Source organism: Cylas formicarius, unplaced genomic scaffold (genome assembly GCF_029955315.1).
Source record: "Cylas formicarius isolate icCylForm1 unplaced genomic scaffold, icCylForm1.1 PGA_scaffold_4__25_contigs__length_36172078, whole genome shotgun sequence".
Classification (NCBI taxonomy): domain Eukaryota; kingdom Metazoa; phylum Arthropoda; class Insecta; order Coleoptera; family Brentidae; genus Cylas; species Cylas formicarius.
The window spans coordinates 26091061-26114493 of NW_026844334.1; the positions used below are offsets into that span (position 1 = coordinate 26091061).

At 31.2% G+C, this 23433-nt stretch overlaps 1 protein-coding gene across 2 annotated transcripts in view; it reads left to right on the plus strand.

The window, feature by feature from the left end:
- LOC132700405 (ras-related and estrogen-regulated growth inhibitor-like) overlaps nucleotides 1–23413 on the plus strand; it is a 234082-nt gene extending 210669 nt beyond the window's left edge. Inside the window, exons 4-5 of one of the 2 annotated variants that reach the window (XM_060667706.1) lie at nucleotides 11497–11678; nucleotides 21840–23413. In XM_060667706.1, the coding sequence (XP_060523689.1) occupies nucleotides 11497–11678; nucleotides 21840–22098 (441 nt within the window). In that variant the 3' untranslated portion in view covers nucleotides 22099–23413. The remainder of the gene's footprint in view (nucleotides 1–11496; nucleotides 11679–21839) is intronic. The other variant, XM_060667705.1, reaches the window with a different exon arrangement.
- Nucleotides 23414–23433: the final 20 nt, after the last annotated feature.

Here is a 23433-nt window from a genome sequence, read left to right on the forward strand (position 1 = left end):
TTCCTTTAAAAAATTTGAAATAATTTTAAATAAACAATATGTGGAATTGTTTTATTGACTGTTAAAGAAGTTTTACTTCCAGCGTGTTTCTTTTCAAAATTAAATTTCCACAATTTGATAATTTTATTACTAAAACAAAGGAGACAATTTTACTGTAGTTAATTGTCGTGCGACTTTACAATTGCAATTATAAAGGTGGTTACAAGTTTGTTCTTTTTCTCCAGTTTAAGGATCACGTTATTTATCTGTATAAAAAATATTATTTTTTAGATGTCCCCTTGAATGATGAGCTTTCTCTGTATTGAAAGCCGAGCGAATTTATAGCTACGGGACTTCGAACCTTAACGGATAAAAAATTACAGATTATTCACTTTGCAAGCGAGCAACTACCTAATATGTTATTCCCTAGGAGGTGTCCGATTGAAAACTTTTATAAATTTATAAATATAGATTTATAAATATAGAATGTTTTGCACCTTGATTTGCTTGAATAAATTGTTTTCTAACCATTTTTTTTAGCACAAACCAGAACCCATTTATTTGTGTTTTAGCTAGTTTTGTCGTCCTTCTCTAGGTTTCAATTTATTCCAATATTTATTTCCATCGTTTTTATAAATCAAATTTATTAAGGTTTTCTTTCTCTCTTCCTCTAAATTTCTTTTTCTTATTTTGATGCAAGGCAAATGGCAAGAGGGCTTTATAAATATCTTGAATCAGTTTTTGAATGCTCAGATTGACATGGCTTTAAACTAAACCCGAATCAGTCCGCTTCAGTACCTGCAATTTCGACTAGCTAAGTACTGGACTGCTCAAAACTTGAGCTGCTGGAGAATACAAAATCTGGGGTATAATTTTTGATAACAAACTTGGATATCATATCAAAGTACCTAAGTTCTCCAAAACAATCTGAACAATCTGATCTTCAAGTAAAGAACTTTTCATGAAGCATTAATTCTGATTGGGATGTACGTACGAGAAGTACGACATTTTGCATATTTTCTTCATAAACTACATAAATCTGGATATCCCCAATATTTGTTAAAAAACATGACTTGTAGAAATAATACGAAATGCCCAAAATGAAGAAAATCTTGACCTAAAGCTCTTTCTTGTATGTGTGTGTATCTGTAGCCCATCGTTCGTTAACATTCTCTAAAAAAATAAGGGTCTCTTTTTCCTTAAATTTTATTAAAGCGATTTATACGTCATTTGTAAAAATTTGCGTTTCCACCACCAGATATCCCATCATGTAAATTTCAGCAACTAACCTGCAACTAGCACCATTTAAAACCTTCGCACTCGAAATGTCATCTAATGGACTGCTTAATCTATATTCTCTTTGCGCTTTTATATTTTAGAAAATATCTTCCACCGAAAACTACCTAGTTAATTAAAAAAATTCGTTTATTTGATATAATCACTATATTTTTTGTGTTATTTTTATGTGTTACATTCCTATATGCTCTGTTAAGCTTATAGTCCAACTGACCTTCGTCGAGCTTAAAATAAAGGCGGCTTTAGTTATTTATATATTTATAGCGCTTATGTTTGCGTATTTATATGCTCCATGAGAAAGGCGCTGTTTATTTTACTAAAAATAAATAAATTTAAACTATGAATAAATAAGCAAGGAAAAATTTTCTATTTTTTTTTATCGCCATAATAGTTTAATAATCTGAACGTGGGACCCGCGTCTGTTTATATGATGTTCCGTTTGAAATTGTACACTTACTCTTGGTTTCGGGAAGTTTCCATTACGCGTGCTATTAATAAAACATCATCATCTATTACGAACTTATACCACATTTGTTCCTATTTTAATTCTCCAAAACTTTTAATAAAAGGCTCGACCTGAATCGTGCTATGTAAAATTAACAATCAATTCAGGCAACAACCATAACCGCCTTTACTCCTTATTGGTACTGACAGAAGCTCGTCCAATTAAAAAAGAATTGAGAGTCAAACAAAAATGGTGCCGATTCACGAAAGCTGGCGTCTGTAAAAATAATTATCGCTATTTGCGTCGATCAATGACAAATAAGCCTATCAATCTCTCGTGAAAGCTTATCACGCAATAATCCAAATAATAATTCAAATTTATTATAAAAAGACAAGCAGAGTTTCACTCAGTGACACGGAAGCAGTAGCGCGCTATTGTTGTTCGACTTTCGTCTTTTCATTATCAGTTTCTAACCGGCTGGGTTTCAAAACACAGACACCAAATTTACGAAAAAAAATATACTCATATTACATTATTACGAAAACCCAATGCACCGCACTGGGATCATCGGCACGAAATATGACACGCGGCTTCAGTTGATTGATATGTAATAATTTTCATTATTAATAACATGGAAGAAGCCATACGAAGTAAAATCTTAAACGCTCTTTGTGTGGTGTGAAACTTTCCATTTTGTGCGATTAGTGATGCTATTCAAAATCATATTATTCATACCGTTCTCAAATACGGGAATAAACTGTGTCGAGTAGAACTTGATCGCAATGCAACATCGCGGTCTGGGGGTCATAACTAGTTATGTTGGAGGGGGCTATACTAAAAAGTAAAATTTTAGACTTATCTGGGATATATTTTCACTTCCCAATTCCAATTCCAAATTTATTTAAACTACAATAGCAGGTAGATAGTGGGAGAGACTTATGGTTGGTTTCTCCTATGGTTTATATTGCATTTTTCAAATTATGTTGATAATGCCGTTAGTAAAGCCTTTCAGATGCCTGGTTTTGTTAGAAGTACCCATTACTTTACCAGTTAAAATGCATAAATGCAATAATGATTATTTTCTTGTATGTACACCGTGTGCCAAATAAAACGATCTGGAAACTCATAGGAGATAAGAAAAAAAGTCTCTTCAAAAATTTCTTGGACCCTCCTGAAGATTTAAAATATTATAATTTTGTTGATACAGGGTGTCCCAAAAGTGTCCCCGCCGACATCAACTTTAATTTAATAATTTAATAGACTAAGAAGATGATGCACTACTCACAGCTTATACAGCTCCCAAGTAGGTGGTGCCGTTTTGGCGCATTCAATTAACAAAATCTCAAAATTTTCAAAACACTAGATTTTTATTCAGATATCAATTCTTGGACAAAAAATTTAGTAAGTTTGTAATTTAGCTTATATTTAAATTTTACTTACTTTTTGAGATACTCGAGGTTTAAGATAACAATTGTATAAATTCTTGTTGAATTTAAAGCTGCCCACATTAGATCACTTATTGGCAATATTAGGTATTTTTTAAATAGCAAAGACATGATACTACTTCTTTTAAAAATATGGTACCCCATTAATACCTGGAAATTTTGAAAAAAAAAGGCTCTATACTACACACTTTAACAGATTTAATAAAACTTTCAGAATTAATATATAAAGAAACATTTAATATTTAATTATATAGCTTGATTGAAAATACCTAATAACAAAAATAAATAACTACAGTTTATAGGCTAACTAAATAATTTGAATACATAAATCTATAAAACAAAAAGAACAGAAACAAATAACTAAAAAAATGCTTAAATATGATGATACTGTAAAATGTTTTTAATATATTTTAATCCTCTGCAACACACATTGTATAGCGCGTCAGAATGCTGGAGACCTCATTTCTAACTCCATCAGTATTATTTAATGCAAGAATCTCTTGCCTAATTTTTTCCTTAAGGTCATCAACTAAATAGTTATTTCGCGATTTATACACACGATCCTTTAAAGTGCAACACAAAAAAAGTCAATGGGTGTAAAATCGTGACTTCGCGGTGGTCACGCAATGTCACCATTTTTACCTATTATATTTTGGAAATTTACTCTTAAAAAATCATTTGTCAAACTGAACATCTTCTTAGTCTGTGGTTAAATTTTCGTTGCAATACCTGGATCAGTAGCATCATAACACAATTTTAAATAGAGAATTTTAAATAAACAACACATAACATCGATTTCTGCCTAAACTATGCAAAATTCCAATCGGAATTTCTTAAGAAAGTGACTTTTATTTTAAAAAAGGATTCCAAAAATATCGAAATATATATGGTTCCTTTAAAATAACACTTTTGAGAACCCTGTACCAACAAAAATATAATATTTTAAATCTTCCGAAGAGTCCGAGAAACTTTTGGAAGAAACTTTTATTTGTATCTCCTATGTGTTTCTTGATCGTATAGTCGATCGTCTTATTTGGCGCACGATGTACCGTGTGTTCAATTTATCTTGATAACATTTTAATTGCCTGTAACTTTTTTGTTTTTAAAGATGTCAAGGTAAACAAAAAAAAAACAAAATATAGGGTTAGTAGCCAAGTTTTTTTTTCAAGTGGCGTATAAAATAAAACCCTATCAATTTATATATATATATATATATATATATATATATATATATATATATATATATATATATATATATATATATATATATATATATATATATATATATATATATATATCCACTCGTTTTTGACAAATCGGCACAAATAGGAAATTCTAATATAATTTCAAAGACTGCCGTGACTGCAACAACAAAAATTATTTGCAAATGAAAGTTGAACAAAAACACTAAAAATGACAAGACCACCATTTTCCTGAACACATTTCTCATACACTCTAATTGCATTGTGTCTTGTATTTAGCAACGTTTCCGGATTGTCTCTTAACTGCCTCTGAAATTCTTTGCTCAAGTTTCGCGACATTATTACAAGGAGTTCTGTGCACGTCAAGCGGACACATAACTCAAAAAGAAAAAAATCCATTAGAGTTAAGTCCGGGCTGTTGGCTGTCCAATCCATAGTTCGGCCATTCTCTATCCAACCCCTAGGATATGCCATAATGAGAAAATTTTTAACTTGCTCAACATTGTGAGGAGGGGTACCGTTTTGCTGCTATCTAATAAGCGCTGATATATTTAGAGGTAAATCTCCTATATATTGTTCTATTTGGTGCTCTAAGAGTTGCAAATAATGATCTCCAGTTAACTTTTGATCTATAAATATCGGACTGAAAATATGCCCATCTATGACATCATACATTAGTTGATTGGTACCCCTAGGTGTTTATTTCGTGTATTTTTATAGTATTATTTAAAGACGAATATCGCGCATTTTGTCTATTACAACCGTTTCTTGTAGTGAACCTACTTTCATCAGTCCATAAAATGTTTTTCAAAAAATTGTTATTCTTATTATGTCTATTTAAAAAATCCAAACAAAATTGCATCCTCTTTTGACATGGTTCTGCACTTAGTTTTTGAGTTTTACGAAATTTGAATGCATTATATTTATATTGTTTCAAAACGCAGTGGATTGATACCCGAGATATACCTGTCTCTTCATATACTGTAGTAATAGAGGAAACTGTATGTGTTTCATAGAATCCTAATATTTTTGCCTTATTGTTTACATCTAAAACATTATGATTCCGGCATCCCCTTTTAGCATTTAATACGTTACCGTTTTCTGCAAATTTCTTTGCAAGCCTTGGAAATATCTGTTTTGAAGGAGCTCGGCGCTTTGGATAAAATCTAATATACTGACGACAAGCTGCGGTTGCACTTTTATTATTCAGAAAGTATACTTGAAGCATATCGCTCCTTTCACGGATGCTAAAAACCATTTTAACAATAATGACTTGCACAATAATTCAACCATCAACGTTGTTTACTAATATGTCAAACTCTTTGAAATTATATTAAAAGTTCCTATTTTTTCCAACTTGTCAAAAACGAGTGGATTAAAATATAACGTGTGTTAGATAGTTGTAATCGGAATAAGATATTCTATTAAACACATATATAATAGGGTGTTCCCTTTAAAAAAATATGATGTGGGCGTATATGTCAGCAAATTGAAAGTTTTGTTTTATACGTCACATGGAAAAAAACTTGGCTAGTAACCCTACATTTTCTTTTTTGTTTCCCTTGATATCACTAAAAACAAAAAACTTGCAGCCAATTAAAATGTTATCAAGATAAATTGAAAGCACGGTACATAAAGACCATGGTCAAATCGTCGAACCTAATTTTTTTGAACGAAATAGCTCAAAAATTACAAATTTTGGACAATTCCAAGCTAAAGTATTTTCTATGTTGAATACGATGGTAACTAAATATATAAATATAGTATATATAATTCTTCATGCAGTCTTCAATCTTTTATTCCTTCAAAAAATTATTAGTATTGGTAACATTGCATTCTCTTAATCTCCCATCTCTTTAACATTATCCATTTGTTACTCACTTATCATTTTATATTTTGTTTTAGTTATTATTTAAATAATTAATAAATAAATTAATGAATTTCAGTTTTAATTCCTAATAATTCTCCTTTGTTTTGGTTGTGAATCGAAAGTTTAACGTATATTTTAAATGGACTTCTCCCGTTAATAAATAACTTATTAAATAAATAAATAATCATTAATTTAGAGAGAAATTATTAAATAGAAGTACTTTTGTTAATATTTTTATGCCGTACAAAAAAATTAATATTTATTTTGTTTGTGCTTGGTTGCCTTTAGTGTTCGAAAATTCAGTTTTTTGAGAATCTTCTAAATACATCGGCCCTGATTATCTTTAAATTTAAATTTGTAAATCTCTTTTGGCTGCCAATTCCTCCACTTCTTTTGACTACAAGCACCTTCCCTTTCTTTTAATGTTTTGTCATTATATTATCTACTTGTTTTAATCTGTGTGTTTGGTCTTGTCTCAGTACTTGCTCATTCAAAGTTCTCTATATATATATCAAAATTTTTCTTAATTAATATTTATTAATTTTTTTGTTTTGTAAGGCTATGTGTGCCAACCAATCGACGCAGCTTTTCGTCGCAACTCACCCTATTCCTTCCTGTGAAAGATAGCTTCACTTGCGTCTTCCCCAGAATGTAATGGTCGCTGGGTGATTTATTAAAGCTAGCAATAAAGAAATAAAGATGTTTCTTGGCCATATTTGGAGTAATAAAATTAAAATACTCCAACTACTGACTTAACCCAAGTGCCAATTATTAAAAATTATTTTGCTTGGTGTAAATCCTCGATTCTCCAATACGGAAGTTCCTCGTCAATGTTTATGCAATTTCGCGTGTTACTCGCCATTTAAATATGATAATTTTGGCGCCAGTTATTTATCGATGTTGCCGGATATGACTGAAAATATCCAAAATAGGGAATACATGTTTTAAAGCCTTCATTAACTTGAAATTTAATACAAAACTTACATAATTTTTAAATATAAATTGATTGCTACGATTCATACCAGCCTTATCAAAATTAATAGGCCAATCCGTTCTTCACCTACCATCCTTCAAAGTGATTAGAAGCATCATTTGGCAACTGCGTCTCGGGACTCGCCTTCGTAGTGACAGGTGCAGTGGCAAGCCGAGGTCTTCGGAATTGACCAGTTTATTTTAAGAGGACTTGTACCTGTCTTATGCCCGTATTTTTATGTATTTTTAGAAAGTAATAAATAACACGGTACTATAGTATCTTGCGTACCGTGCAAAACATGGGATTCTCATTAACCCTAACGAGAAGGTTACGCCTGTATTTGCAGGGACTTTTTTCAGGACCGCCACAGATTTTGGCAAATATGAAAATTAATTTTTAGTATTAACCATCCCACTTTAGTCATGGCTGACTGAAGAAATTTTTCTACGTGTTGCATACTATGCTTTTTTACCACTATTGCTGCTGCACTAAAACATTCAATGATATGCCCATCATAGTTAACAATCGCCAAAATTCAAGCCGTGGGTAATCCGAAAATATGCAATTCCTCCCATACTCGTGACTAAAATACCAGAAACATCTACACTATCCGTACGCTTCATTCCTGCCAAATTCAGTACTTTAGAGTAGGGATTATTAGTCGGGAGAGAATGAAAAATAGTTTCGTTAATGTAATGTACGAGTCAACAAAACAACATGAAACCTGTGCTTTTTATTTGTAAAATCAGTGGCGCTTGTGAAATTATAAACTTGAATCTCTATTTCCACAGTAAGTGGTATGTAATACCAACCGGTGGTAGTTACCAACTGCAATCGAGCTGGGTCTGTCTAGTTTGAATATTTTAACAAGACGTCACCAAACTTGTCAGCAGATGTTGCCATACATACAAAATGCCCATATGTTCGTAAAACCTCTCGATTGCGCATATTAAATATCCACCCTTTATATTTTTTATGTTAGTTTGAAAAGTCCCTCTATTATCAGCGTAAATAAGGTTTATACTATTTATCTAGTAGCGATATGGGCGTCATTCTTACCACAAGTTGGAGGCAACATTTAAAATTTGGCGGTCTTGCATTTAACTGTAAATTATCACCAAAATTATTCGACCGACATCGACCTTATGAAGCTGTCATGTGGAAAAGGTAAAATAAGGAATGGCCAAAAATAACTAATTACTTTCTAGTTGAAATATTCCATAGAATCATTTGCATACGCGTTGATTTCCTATTTTTAACTATCTGATGTTGCCGTTGCTAAAAAAAGAGTTGAATAATAATATTTTTTTTATTGCTCAACTCGAAATTGAAATTTTCGGGAACTATTTTATCGGTGGGTAAAAAAATGGCGAAGTGAATTTTTGAATGGAGCACTCGAAACTTTTATGAAATGGCTTTAAACATCAAGCTTCAAAGTGTCTTACTACTTATGATCGTACAAAAACAGCTATATTTTTTTACAGTAATCCATATTTTTTTGCTTTAATGAACTTACGCAGCATGGAATATGAGAAACTCTGGTGCCAGAAGTCCTTAGAAAGAATTTATAAATATTTATAATAAAATGCAATAGAAAATTAGTTTCCGTTAGTTTAGGATTTGGAATTCTCGGAGAAACAGGTAATATATATAGGCATTCAAAAAATGACTCGAATTATATTGCACAAGTCACAACTGAGGTTTAAGCTTCATTCTATTTCCCCATGATTAAAAAAATACCTTCTGAATGTCAATACTATATTATTAGAGAAAACTTTTTTTTCTCTAGCGTTCTCTATGACTCTTAGCAAATTTACCTATTCTTAATCCCATTGCATCATTCAAAAATTTCATCCTGACAACAGAGATACCGATTCCGATACTGTTAAATATGAAACCTGATTGGAAATCACTCATGATATTTTGGCAATTCAAACACTCGAACGTGACGTTAATCATAGTTCGGTGATTCAAGAAAAAAATGCTTCATTAAAAGTAATAATAATATGAATTTTACAGCACTAGATTTCTTAATTTGGCCGGTACCCTCTACTCACCAGCAATTTATTTCAAAAATACAGGCGGTATAACTTATCAATAAAGATTTCAAAGATTCAGTTTGTTTTGTCATACTTCTTTGTGAAACTAAAGATCAAAGAAACGGAATTTCCATAACTCGTTTCATTTTGCATGTTGCATTTTAAGATATTTGATATTTGATTATTTATTATTTATTGAAAATATATAGTTTCTACACCTAAAATGAAATTCAATACCAGTGATTCGAATCGGTGATATAACTCGACTTACTTAGTTATAACGGCTTTCTGAAAGAAGTAGAAATAGAAAATTTTGGGAATCTATTCTTTGCATGGCATTCTCGGATGTTGGATATCGACAATGTTGCACAATGTCTTTTGTGTCCGAAGTTCTCTTATCAAAATTGTAAAATAATCAACTTACTAGGAATAGTTCAAATTTGGCCTACCAAAACTTTTCTGATATTTTAATATCAATTGAATCTTGGTAATATAAAAAATCAAATTTTATTTTTGTTAACCTATAATCTGTTAATTAAGGGTCCAATTTCATTTCATACAAAACGGTTGTTTCGCCTCCAATAAAATCAAATCATGTCCAATGGATATTCAAACTACATTTGGTCATTCCCCGAAGTGGCGAGATTGGATTTATGGCAACGGCAGTCGGAACCAACCCACACTTAAATCAAGAACGAAGCTTTGGGAAAATTATGCATGCGGGGACTGGTCCTTGCACGAAAATTATTAAGAGGCTATAAAATATCCGTGAATTATCATTTAGGCCAATAACCACTTATGCATCGTATGTCTGCGATTATTAATTTATCGGCCAATTGGGTTAATATTTCGCGTTCCGGTTACACAGGGTGGTCACTTTGAAAGTGCCCACTATTGAGATGTATTATGTAAATATGTATATATATGTAATAATTAAATTTGTTTGTGTCTTAAGTGAATCTTAGGTGCGACAATTCTAATTTTCTTGATTTTAATTAACTAACTCATTAAATTATGATATAATTAATTTCGCTGTAGACACTACAAAAGGTCATTTTTAAAAATATATATTGTTCGGTATATGAGAGAGCTGAGGAAGATAGGTTATAAAGGTGGACCAACTTACATACTTCACTGGGGTTTTCGGTAATCCTAGTGAAAGCAAAAAACGTCCATTCTCCATAGTCCTGTCCTCGCTTTTCGAGGCAAATAAATATCTTCTTGTTATTTACTAACATAATAATATTAATAATAATACTTTATTGCCAACCATATTATTATACAATAATGACACAGCAACGTCAACAAGGGTGAGATGAATACTTGGACACACACTTACATCTCAAAATTAAAAGTCATTTATAAACACCATTCCTGAACGTTTCAACTCCCATAATTTGAACCCTTTTGAAAAAAAAACACGTATGGATCTAAACAGAGACCTGTGCACATGTTGCGAGCATAAACATATCTTCTGAATGAAAATTCTGGTTGGTTGCAAACAAATGTGGATTTTTCTTGACAAGCATAGCCAGCTACAAAAAAATATTAAAAAAAGTAATGGTAAAATACCGAGCTCAGCAAAATATGATCTATCCGAGGCTCTAGGATGTAGATGTAACATACTACTTACAACCTATTTTTGCGTTCTGAATATTTTAATTGTGTGCATAAAGAAGCCCCAGAAGTTGAAACCACAGGACAGTATTGATTTGGCGAATAATAAATAATGTGTGATGTTTTGTTAGTTACGAATCCACCTGTATGGCCAAGAATTTGATCTTCTTTATAATTTTTGCTATAATTTCTCATTGAGCATAACGTTAACTGAGTCAGATATGCTAGCCGATTTTCTAAAAATCCTCAGTCCGTTTTTGGTACTGTGTATCATAGCTTTTCTTTCGCCATTTATTTAAATTTAAATGATTTACGTTTATTGTTAAGCCTACAAAAAGGCTGAAAAAGTACAGACAAAGATGACGATAAACATAACTTTGCTACTTGCTAAAAAACTAAGGAATTTTAACTAACCGGTTTTTTTTTGTTCCAGAAAAGTGGATGTCTATACGAACACTCTCATCATGGGTTTTTTTTCGCCATTTATTTAAATTTAAATCATTTACGTTTATTGCTAAGCCTACAAAAAGGCCGTAGCTGAAAAAGTATAGATCAAAGATGACGATAAACATAAGTTTGCTACTTGCCAAAAAACTAAGGAATTAAGTAACCGTTTTTTTTTTGTTCCAGAAAAACGGATGTCTATACGAACACCTCCGGTGGGGAGAAGCATTTGTCATAGTCTACTCGGTGGTCGATAAACACAGCTTCCACGAAGCCCAAGAGATCCTGGGTCAACTAGTCAAATTGAAGTTGCCTTCATATTACACTTGCTTACTGTTAGGGAATAAAAGGGATTTAGACCACTCCAGGTACGATCACTTTGTTCAGAAAGATTGAAAATCAGATATTTTTTATATACATTGGGTGGATTTTGAGTGACTCACAATGAACGGACTTCTATTCATCATTAATTTCTTTCAAATTTTTGAAGAATGCACTTCTATTAATAAACCTGGCTTTTTTCAGATTTTCCTTTACTCTTTCTCCTTTACTCCCAAAAATGCAGTTTTAGTTTTAGACAGTGTGGCATGTATATATTCCTTAATTGACAATATTTATTTCGTGAGTATAACTATAATTAACATCACATAGAAGTTAATTTTAACTTTTAATAAAAACACAAAAAAACTACCCAAAAAAACAAACCAGCTCTAATTTCCGAACAATCCTGTTATACTACTTAACTATATGCCACAGGGCTTGTAAAAAATGGTAACAATTGACTAAATACTTTTTATAAAACTTCTGGATTTCTCCTGCGTCGATTTTTGTTGAAAAATTAATTGACTGAATAACCCACAGAAAAAGTGATCACACAAAAACATTTGAGACGTTCCTCTCGGAATCTATCGACACATGTGTTCGATAACTCCAACATTCCTACCGTCCGAACTTAAGCAAAAAAAGATGCTTATCTAATAAAAATATCTCATTCCGTCGTCCTTATAAGGCGTAAATATGAGCTGCGGCATTTTTTGCAAATGATAGGTTGGATTTCGAAAATGAATTGTTCGACCAGTTAAAATTCCACTTTAATAGCAATGATTGCGCTCGCCGTTTTTTATGCCCGCACGATATGTATTGCGACGTCATATTTTTAATAAGTTCTTATTAATTGGTGGCATTCCGTAAAAATAAGCGCAAGCTATAAATAATATTTTTGTTTGTCCGCAGGAAATTTAAAACGGATGTGGTCGCTTTTTTTTTCAAAAATGATTTATTCATGTATTTCGCGCTTTTATTGTTGCAAAATATAAATGCATCAGATGCTAGAGTTTACACTTAAAATTTCAGAGAAATTGTGAGCAGCGTTCTAGCAGATCAACAAAGTTTATATGACAATTATTCTCTGTCAATTAGATATTAAACGATAATTTAAGGAAAAGCAATTTAATTATCATGTGTTTAAAAAAATATATGTATAATCCATAGAAATTGCCTTTTTCTTTTTCAGTCCTGATGACTAGTTATTAACAGAACTAAGTTTTATTGTTAATGAGTGCTAACAAGAGGTTGTAACTTATTTTAGAATATTTGAAGTTTGGAAAATTCTACAATTGCATGTTTAAACGATTTGGCACAAGTGAACAAGAAAATGTAAGCAGTGATAACAACTCAATGGGTTTATAAATCCTTGGTGTGAGATTTTCGGATGTATTAGAAAGACGAGCAATTAAAATGTCCTTTAGATTTCGAAAAGTTGTATACAAGCATTTGTCTGATTCAGTAAATTTCTAAGTGCCAGGTTTGTTTTCAACTGATTCCTAGAGCATTCGTTCGGAATGATATAATTTGCTGCTATTCAAGCAATTGGCAATTGGCAAGAATCTAATCAAACACTTATTAAAATCAGTCATTATTCGTTTTCAGTTTTCAATGGAATGATGATATTCAAAAACTTATAAGACGCACGATTTCTTGAAATTTTAAACTGGGTAAATTTTGGAAGTACCTCTTTTTAGCTTTTCCAATCTATGTAATAAGAGTCTGGTTTTCTTTTCAAAACTATACACTTTAAAACTTTTAATTTTGTTGCGGTAGTTAATTGCTATTATTAATGTAGCGTCGTCAGGTTTTCTTGTCAACTTTTAGTATTATTGTATCTCTCATTTGTTCTTTTTAAAAATTAAAAAAAAAACGACATCTCAAAGTGAAGTCGTGACTACCAGCCGTAAGATTGTATATTTTGGAGTAGCGCGTAGAAAAATAAAATTTAGTATATTCTAGAACTTACAGTACATTATAAAATATAAATGAAAAACTCTAAAATGTTACAGAAGTAGAAAATTCTTTTCTAGCGATACAAATAAACTATAAAATTTTGGTCTTCATATCAAACCTGCGAATATCGTCAATTTCACGTGATGCAAACAAGATATAATGAATACTTCCAATAGACGTCATTATATTCGTTTAATTACCGTTAATGCATGGGAATTATTCAAATTAAATCTGTGTCAAACAATCAACCGACGCTGATTGATTCCATCAACTTATTATGTTGTAAACACGTCTGAATTTAATTAGAAAATCGCGCAAGCAATTAACTCCCAATAGCGATTATTTTCACATTTTTCTCATAAGGTTCGTGGGTGCGCTGCCGGCATTCACGTAATTTCTATTGCCTCCATATTTTTGTACAGTTTACAGATTTGACGTCGTCGAAACTCTTCGACTTTACTTGAAATGTGGGTTAATTTGCCAAAGAGTTGTTAGAATATTTCTCCGGGAAATTAATCGTGCATAAATAGACGTATAATGAGGTTGAAAGGTTATTTCGGATTAGCGGATAATTGGCGAACCATTAGAAACCCAACGAAATAAAACAAATAATGAATTAAACCAAAATTTAGGTAATCTCATTTGTAAGGTAATGCTCCTATAACTTTGTCCGTACCTTTTCGTTCGTTATGTTATAAACTATATAAAGATTTTCTTATGTAAAAGATATGTATTGATTCCGTTATTTGAAAGTTATTATGAACATATTATAATTAAAAGTTTTTTATCTATGTGATGTGAAAATTAATTTTGCATCTTGATTCTTGTTATAACACAGTATCCTAGGACCCGATTTTGCATTTTTTTGTCAGTGTCGCGAAACCAGACGGCAACATGTCAACCTAGTACTTTTCTATAACAAATAAAAAGTCTTACAAATTAAGGTTTGGCTACATGAATTGATAATAAACTTATTACTGTGGATCAAACGAACTAACTCACACTTAGATCTTCATAAGTATGAGGCCTTGAGACATATGTGCTCAAAAATTTTAGTTGATGATTTTTACAACAGAATGATAAAATCTGACTTTTTTTTACACAAATAAAGTGTAACGTAAATAGTATATTGCTTAGAAGAATGCTCTGCAATTATGTAAATGTAAAAAAATTATTTGAACTGTTTTTTTAAGTTTGTAGTCAGAATTTCGAAGCGTCATAACCTACTAAACGAAGCCCAACTCTCAGTCCAATCAATAAGTCTAAAAAGTTAAATTTAACAAATTTTATTAAATCATCTTTCCTAGTTTCTAAAATATTTACAAAAAGCAGTCATGTGACGGGACGTTCAATACAGAAGACATTTCAAAACTTAAATACCATTTCTAAATATTTCGGAGTAATAAAACTTCGTTATACTCGTATATACAGCCTATAATAAAGCCTGTAGGTGAGTATCAAAATATGACCGAACATCTTGCAAAACTTAGGAGACATACAATTTACCACAGATTACCTTCTCGCATCTCTGTCGATCAAGTTATTAGGTCCTACAATTTTTATATCTCCAAAACTGACAAATCTGGAACGATAATATTCAACACCTGGGAGCTTTTGGATATACAGAATTCAAAAATGCTAACAACAACGCTGTCAGATCTACCGGTTAAAGCGAGACAACCAATTTGATTTATATATTTTAAGAAAGTTCTTTGGAGATTTTTAACACTGCACCATACTCCTACATAAGAGGAGAACATAGTTTCAAAGGAATTAATTTTTGTAAAAGCCTTGCATTGTCTCACAATAAGGTCTACATGCTTCTTTAACATTACTCGCATTTAATTATAGTTTATTTGTGCCACGCCAAACCTTAATATTCTAAAGATCAGATTGCAATCGTCTGCAAAATAACTTTGGAGTTATTGATCTCTAAATTTTTATGCCATTAACAAATATTTAAAAAGAAGTGAGTCTTTCAGTAAACCTGAAGCAGTTTATTAATCAAATGATTTTTGCTCCTTTTTGGACAAATAAAATGAAAAAAATTGCCTAAAACTCAATTCATTGTCGATAAGGCGAAAATAAATCGTTTCGCTGCATCTTCTCTACCGAAAACTAATAACACAAAACTTTCTCAGCTGTGCACACATCGACGGCCAGTATTTTTACGCGCCAGTTCGACGGCTCAAAACGGTAGCCGTTTTTCAACTTTATGAAATGTGGACACCCGAACAACTATCATTAATTTGTCGTGAGTTATTATATGCTGCTGTTAAGTTGCAGTCCAAAATACAGTGCCGGATTTAGGTGCCGATTCGATTTTTAGAACCGTCCGCGGTTAGAGCTTCCATTAATAGTATATTGAAATCTGATATATTTTTCCGTATTCTAACGTAGAGGCTGACTTTTGTAGAATATTGGAATCCGGAGTTCAACGAGCGAACGGATGATATCCCGGAATATAGTGTCATCACATTTTTCCATCCGTGAATCAATACGTGAAAATATATATATATATATATATATATATATATATATATATATATATATATATATATATATATATATATATATATATATATATATATATATATATATATATATATATATATATATATATATATATATATATATATATATATATATATATATATATTATATATATATATTATACAAAAAAGGAGCTCCATATATTTATTAATACAATAGACAAAAAATAATATTTTAAACGTCAAGAAAAAACATTCAGGCAAAGAGGTATTTTCTTGTTATCCACAGCTAATAATAGCATTTTATGAAAGAAAGTAATGATTCTTTTAAAAAAAGAAAAATGCACCTCAGAATTAATTTTTGCTAACTTTTTGTGTGCCTTTACTCCGTTCCAAAAGCGAAAGTGCTTAATTATACCAAACACAACCTTTTGTTTACATAAATAATGAAACCAAACGAAATTTTTGTTTATAAAATAATTTTCCATCTGAATTGAACACAAACTTCAAGATTACGTTTTTAAATCGTCTTTTACAATGTTCGCCACCAAACTATTTACGTGTTCTACAATTCAAACATTTAGGAAAGAAATACAACACTTATAACTAGGCTATAGAATAAAGAGTTATTCTAAGCAGTCCATTTGTACGTTTATTTTATACAGCTTGAGAAAGATAACATAAAATCGTTCTTTCAGATATGTACGAATGCGGCGTCGAAGCAATATTAAAGATGTCAAACATAGTTGTCCAGCCTGAGAGTGCTCGATAATAAAGTACCTCACAAAGGGACAATTACTGTACAAAAAGAATAATTAGCGGATAAAATTAAGTTCCATAGTGAAGAAGTTTACTAAATAGGTATTTACTTCTATTATGATTTCAGTTAGGAGTAATTTAATTAATTCTTAGTTAGTATCAATAATTTATAGTTTCGCCGCTTTTGGGTGATTATTTAGAAATGAATAAATCTAGATTTTGATTAATTTTATTACCATTTCTTTGTTTTGTTTATTAAGGACATAAATAAATTTGTTATGGTCGCATTAGAGTTGGGGTGCTATTTTTTTAAGTATGAAATAAATTCCACACTTATATATTACAACTCTTTTCTTTGAAATTTTTCGAAATGCTTTAATCGCTTCAAGGCTATGCGACAAAGAATACTATGCTAACCAAACTAACCAAAACTATTAAAATTATTTAATTTTGGTGTCCGTTTAAAGAGTATTTAATTACAAAGTGGTTTAACTAATTTAGAGACATTCGTTAAAAAACTAATCCTTAATTCAAAGTTTTATTTAGTTATATTTGTTCATTTACAATATCTGAGTGCCCAATAGAAAACCTCTTAAAAATAAGGATATTGGGATATAACTCAAAAACAAATAAAATAAAAAATAGGAAGTATACTTAAAAATCTTTAAAAAATTAATTAATTAATTAGCCTCCACTCTTATTGACAAAGGACAAAATGGAACTGATAAGACCAACGAATGGCAAGGATTCTTTCCTTTGCATGTATTTGTTTTAACTTCTCAGTTACCTCATTACGCAAAAATTATAATATCATTTTTTCCCTGGAAATTGACCGAGATCCATCCTTATTGGAACGCCCTGAACAGATCCATATTCTAATAATTCTTAATTTGGAATAAACCAAGAAATCGATAGAAATTTGGTAAGATATGAACCGTCTAAGATGAAGGCATGAACAACTTTCATCAACATTCGTTTTCAGTTTGTCAAAAAATTATTTTTAAATTCCAACTACTTTTCTATTAATCTGAATTTTTAGGATTAGATCGCAAGTCCACCTAAACTGAAGGATTCAGAGGTTACAAAAAACTCATTCGGAGTTTTAAAAAAGTGATAAAACATTGTTTGGGTTTGTTATTGCTTCTAATACAAGATTTGGATTGCGTTCCAACCATGGTCATTATAATACAATATGAAGTAGGTACGATATACGCAGTATTAACATGTAGTTATCATTCATAGCTACAAAATAATAGATAGAAATGACAGCTATACCTACGTTGGTTCGCAAAATAGGTGAATTATTGTCAGTCAGTCAGTAAAAATAAATGACAACAGTACAAGCACTACATTTTTGTTCTATTTTTTCTCTTCCTTCGTATTCCTTTGCATTTTATTTTGTATATTGTAGGGTTAACTGTTAACTGCTACTGAGTAAATCCTTAATTAGTAAGTGAAGTTAATTTTTGCATTAGCTATATTTTTTAGATTCAATGGCTGAAGAATAATTATTTTAATTGCAGAATTTATAGAGATAGCCGAAAACAATCTGTAACACTTTGTTAATTTAAACTTGGGCATGCAGCTTTCCTGTAATTTAATTGGAGATTTCCTTATTTCCTCACTTAGATTTTCTTCACATTTTCTATTATTGCGTGTAGCGTGATGGTTTAGCGATAACTCTTCTAAATGGTAAAATAACTTTTGCCCCGCCCTGTATAAACAAGCGCAGTAAATCCTTATTAGCGTGTTGCGCTGTGAGTAAAAAACGCGAGACAGAATTTCCTTGTATTACAGTTACCTCGAAGACAATATTTTCCCAAGATGGCCCCCTCGGTATTGCCTCACCTATAATAACATAATTAGATCCATTAAGGCGCTACCTGTTACCTTAATCTTTCGGAATTAGTATCTTGTCAAGACAGCAAATCCCCATGGGGTACCCGTAAATTATATCTGTTGCCGTTTTACCTATTAATCCCCATTAATTTATTTGAAAAACTGCAGTCGAGTGCCTTATATACATAATTTTCCCTTTTTTTTTCGAGACTCATGCCTTTTTCAAAAACGTTCTACGTGTTAATTTAATCTTTTGTATGTAAGTGGGTTCTTACAAGGTTGACGTGGGACGCCCTGATATTTTCTGTGCCGATATAATTATAGGGTGTCCCAGAGGATATCGGGAGGTCATCTAGAACAAAATTTTACTTTTGATTAAAAAATTAAGTTTATACTATTAAAAGAAGCACAGTTCACATAAAAAAATAATTTCGTAGTTCTATGTAACAAATATAAGCAATTAAAAATTGTAAAATTGAAATACTCTTTGAGACACTCTGTCATTAACTGTTACCGGTTGTGAGTGACGTCAATTCGCTCGTAAGATTATGCACCACTCGCGTTCGTTTTGGTGGTTTTAATTTTAATTTTAGTCTTGATCCTATCGCTTGCTTTTGTTATTTTGTGTTTAGTATAAAAAAGATAGTTTTGAAAATGACCGAAGCCGATTTTTTATAGTGACATCTTGGATACACCGAAAAACCGAAAGTTTTTCTTTTGCTGAGGTTCGCGGTGTTAAAGCTATAAGGTATGCTCATGGAAAATTTAGCCGCTAGTTATATATATATATATATATATATATATATATATATATATATATATATATATATATATATATATATATATATATATATATATATATATAATAATAATAATTTTATATTTAATATTGTAATCAGCTTGAAGTTTTCTAGTTTTTAAAATTCAAATGATATATCAAATAAAATGTAAATAATTCAACAAAAAAAACTAAAAACTAACCAAAACGGTTTTTTTTAATCTAATCTTTATTTAATATAGATGAGGAAACCATTCCTATAGAGACTGCAATTGAATGGGTGCAAGTTCGAAGAGTTAAAAATGTTTGCACGCTTAAGGCTAAAGTGACCACTAAATATTATAATGTTAACAAAAAACAACATTTATTTTCTGGTAGACAAACAAAAAGTCTGTCTGGTGTTTTATGGGTTGTACTCAAACACAATGGCATGATTTTAATATTGTTTTTGTGTTGCTTCCAGTATTATCATGTAAAGTATACTAAATACAAATACAAACTGGCGTAGATTAATTACAAACACATCTTTACACGGGCCAAAAATAAACGTAAATAATATAATTCTCGGCCTATAACCTGAAAATAACACTATAACATGTCGCTGTATGGTTTGAAAATCAGCGGTATGACGTCACGATTATTCAAACAGGTTTAGTGTCCTTTAAATGAAATAGCCTGGTGTGGGGAATTTATTGATATTTGGTAAGCGTTATTTCTATACATAAATAAATATATAAAAGAATTTTTTGTTTAAGTTTTCATTTTAGGTTATGTTTGTTTCTTAATGATGCCTTTATGATTATTAAATAGATATTTTCAAAAACTATGTTAACTTTAACAAAGGAAAAAACGGTCCTAAATATAATTAGTGTTTTATAAAAATCTCTTTCAACCAGCACGCTGAAAACCTCACTTTTCCTCACGCCTTGTAGTTCGGAAATTTGTACTTGTACTCTCAGCAGGGGATAATTTTGGGAGTTATTGATGTTTCTAAGGGCAATAATAAATATGCTTAAAAAAATCTTGAATTCACCATTGGACAAGGAATATTCACAAATTGATACTATAGTTCCATACCAAACTGTAATACAAATTAATAAATTTGAATTTATGGTTTTTTCTATCTCATTTCTTATCATTTTGATGTTTCCAGGCTCCCTTAGGAAGAATACCGGAAAGTATCACATTTCGGACATGCAACATGGTTAATTTTTCCGGGCACGCTGAGGCTATAAAATCTTTCTTTAAAAAGCAAACCCCGCCGGTCAATATTATTATATAATATTTGTTTTTCTTTTAAAATATTTTGTAACCAATATTTCTAAATTTTGTCAAGACTGCAACAAAAAGTAAACGGTTAAAATTTATTTTTTCTACTACCTTCTGTAAAATACCTAATTATACACCGATCTAGCGTGCGGAAAGTGTCATTCTACCGCGCCAGTTTCGTTTCCCACGGATCTGAGCCACTTCGGACATTTCCGTGGTATTACCGAACGGGTTTGAGAGCAATCGGATGTTTTCGGAAATTTTACCACACTGTACGAATTTTAACGTTTATCAATACTGGCGGTCATGTCACGGAATGTATGCGTGATATTTTGTAAAAATGTATGCAAAATCTAACGGACGTATAAAAAGTATAGTATGCAGCACTTTTGGTAAACTTTTTAAGTCACTCATATACTCGCTCCGCTCGTGCCAAATAAACTCGTGACTCAAATGCCGTTTACCACACTTGTTGCATAATATACTAATACCGGGTTCATCGAAAGAAAGGAAAGCGAAAGACCACATATAGGAGGAAGAAAGAAAAAATAAATAAGCAAAAAGAACTTGCATAGGTGACACTCAAAGACTAAATAACAAATTAAATTCAATGGTGATCACTCAGAAAGAAAAATATGCACACCGTTTGTTAATTTTATATTCAAATAATACCTGAAAAAGAGTATATTTTAAAATTTCAATCTTTTCCTGTTATCTGCGGTACCACTAGGAATTTTATAACTGCATTCTCTTTGATCTTATCTTCAACCTATATCATAACGAGATAATTTTGCTACATCAAATGCTTGAATTGAGGTGATATTCGTGTTGTTGTATTCATCAGCAAAATATCTTGATATAAGGGAGGCTTATTTCCAAGAAATTCAACGTCTGCTTTTGTTTAAAAATGGCAGAAGACATGTATTTTCTAATTCTGACTTTAAGTACTTCCTTAATTCCCTCGAAATTTCCGAAAGTAGAAATTGAGTCTGAATAGCATCTTTGTGGATAGCAACAGTAATTGTAGCTTGAACACACGACGATGCATTTTTTTCTCTATAATTAAAGTCGGTATTTATTTATTTATGTATTTATTTGTATCTCAATTCCAGGCAAATATGCGTCGACGAAGGCCAGGAGTTGTCCTTGCAATACGGATGTCAATTTTATGAAGTAAGCGCGGCTGAGAATTTTGCAGGAGTTTCTCTGGCATTTCAATCACTCCTGCGTGAAGCCAGGTCGGTCCAACTGCTCAAGGCTCTACCGATCAGGAGAAAGTTGGGCGTAAACAGCGTTTCGAAAGTGTTAGGGAATATTTTCGGAAAAAATTCGAAAGGAGATCGTAAGAAAAGACCATCCCTTAGTATTTAAGCGTAAAGTGTAAGGATTGGTTTTCCTTTAGAAAAAGTTCCTCAGTTGAAGTTTACGAAACAGTGAGCGAAAAGTTTTTATAATGAATGAAAATGAACTTAATTTCCAAGTTGGGTTCTTAGTTGGCAAGAATCAACCCTCGCAGCATAACTATGGTGAAGTACGACGGAATTATTTCGAAAACAGAAACCGATATGAAATACGAATATTCAGTTTCATAGATATTCCAACTTTTAAGTTTGGTTACTTCGAAATAATTTTATAGAAAATTGTATTTTTTCGACGACCACTATAAAGAATTCTACATTTCATATTGAAAATTTAAACGAAGGGAAGGTGCGAAATGAAAAATTCGAGTGCTTTTATTTTAAGCACAAATCGATGATTACTAAGTAAAAATAATATAGAGATTTGAAGAGAACTTTTAGGTTTGCTTTAAGCCAAGTAAGTAAATTATATATATTATAAAAAAGAACTTTATAATGTTCTTGTGGTCGCCGGAAAAGTATTGCGTACTCTTTTCACGCTCTTGCAAAATACAATCTTGTGTGAAATTTTCACTTTTTAATACTTGTACAGAGTCGGCGAATTTGGCCACTTTTAAAGTGCAACTCCCCTTACTAAAGAAGATAGAAGAAAACTAATATATAAAAAGTAAAATGGTAAAAACTGCACATGGATATTTGTTTCCGTTCCAGAGTTCGAAAACTTTTCTGTTATAGAATATTTTGTTTTAATAAAAACATGTACAAGACATTAATTTCTGCTATAAAATTTGTTTTAAAAATGTCTTCATAGAAACACAAAATTTTTCATAACAAGAACAGCGATTTTCTAAAAATGTACGTTTTTCAAAAAACACCCTAAACTAAAACAGTAGATATGGTAGGGGATTCTTGTTTAAAAGTGTGTTATGATGTCGGATATATTTCTTACCATAATTTTAGTACCCACGCAAATTGTATCCCGCGTGGTTTAAATTATTACGGTAACGTTTTTGTAAGTAAATAATACTTAATTATTGTAAATAAACTTTAGAATACGTGCTTAGCATGAAATGCGACGTAAACAATGCAAATTTCGTTTAATCGTGTGTACAGAGAAACACGGCAAAGTAAAATATTTAACTCGATTTTTCATAGGAAAAATTACTTATGATCTCAAGCGATGCCGATTGCGTTAAAAATAAGTGCCAAGAATTTCTAAAAAACGCTGCTCATCTTTACGGTGTTGATATCGTTGATATCATTGGAATTTTGAAAACTGTTGTCGAAATGGTAACTAATAGAATCTTGTTATTTACACGAAAATGTACATATACTATTTTTATATTGT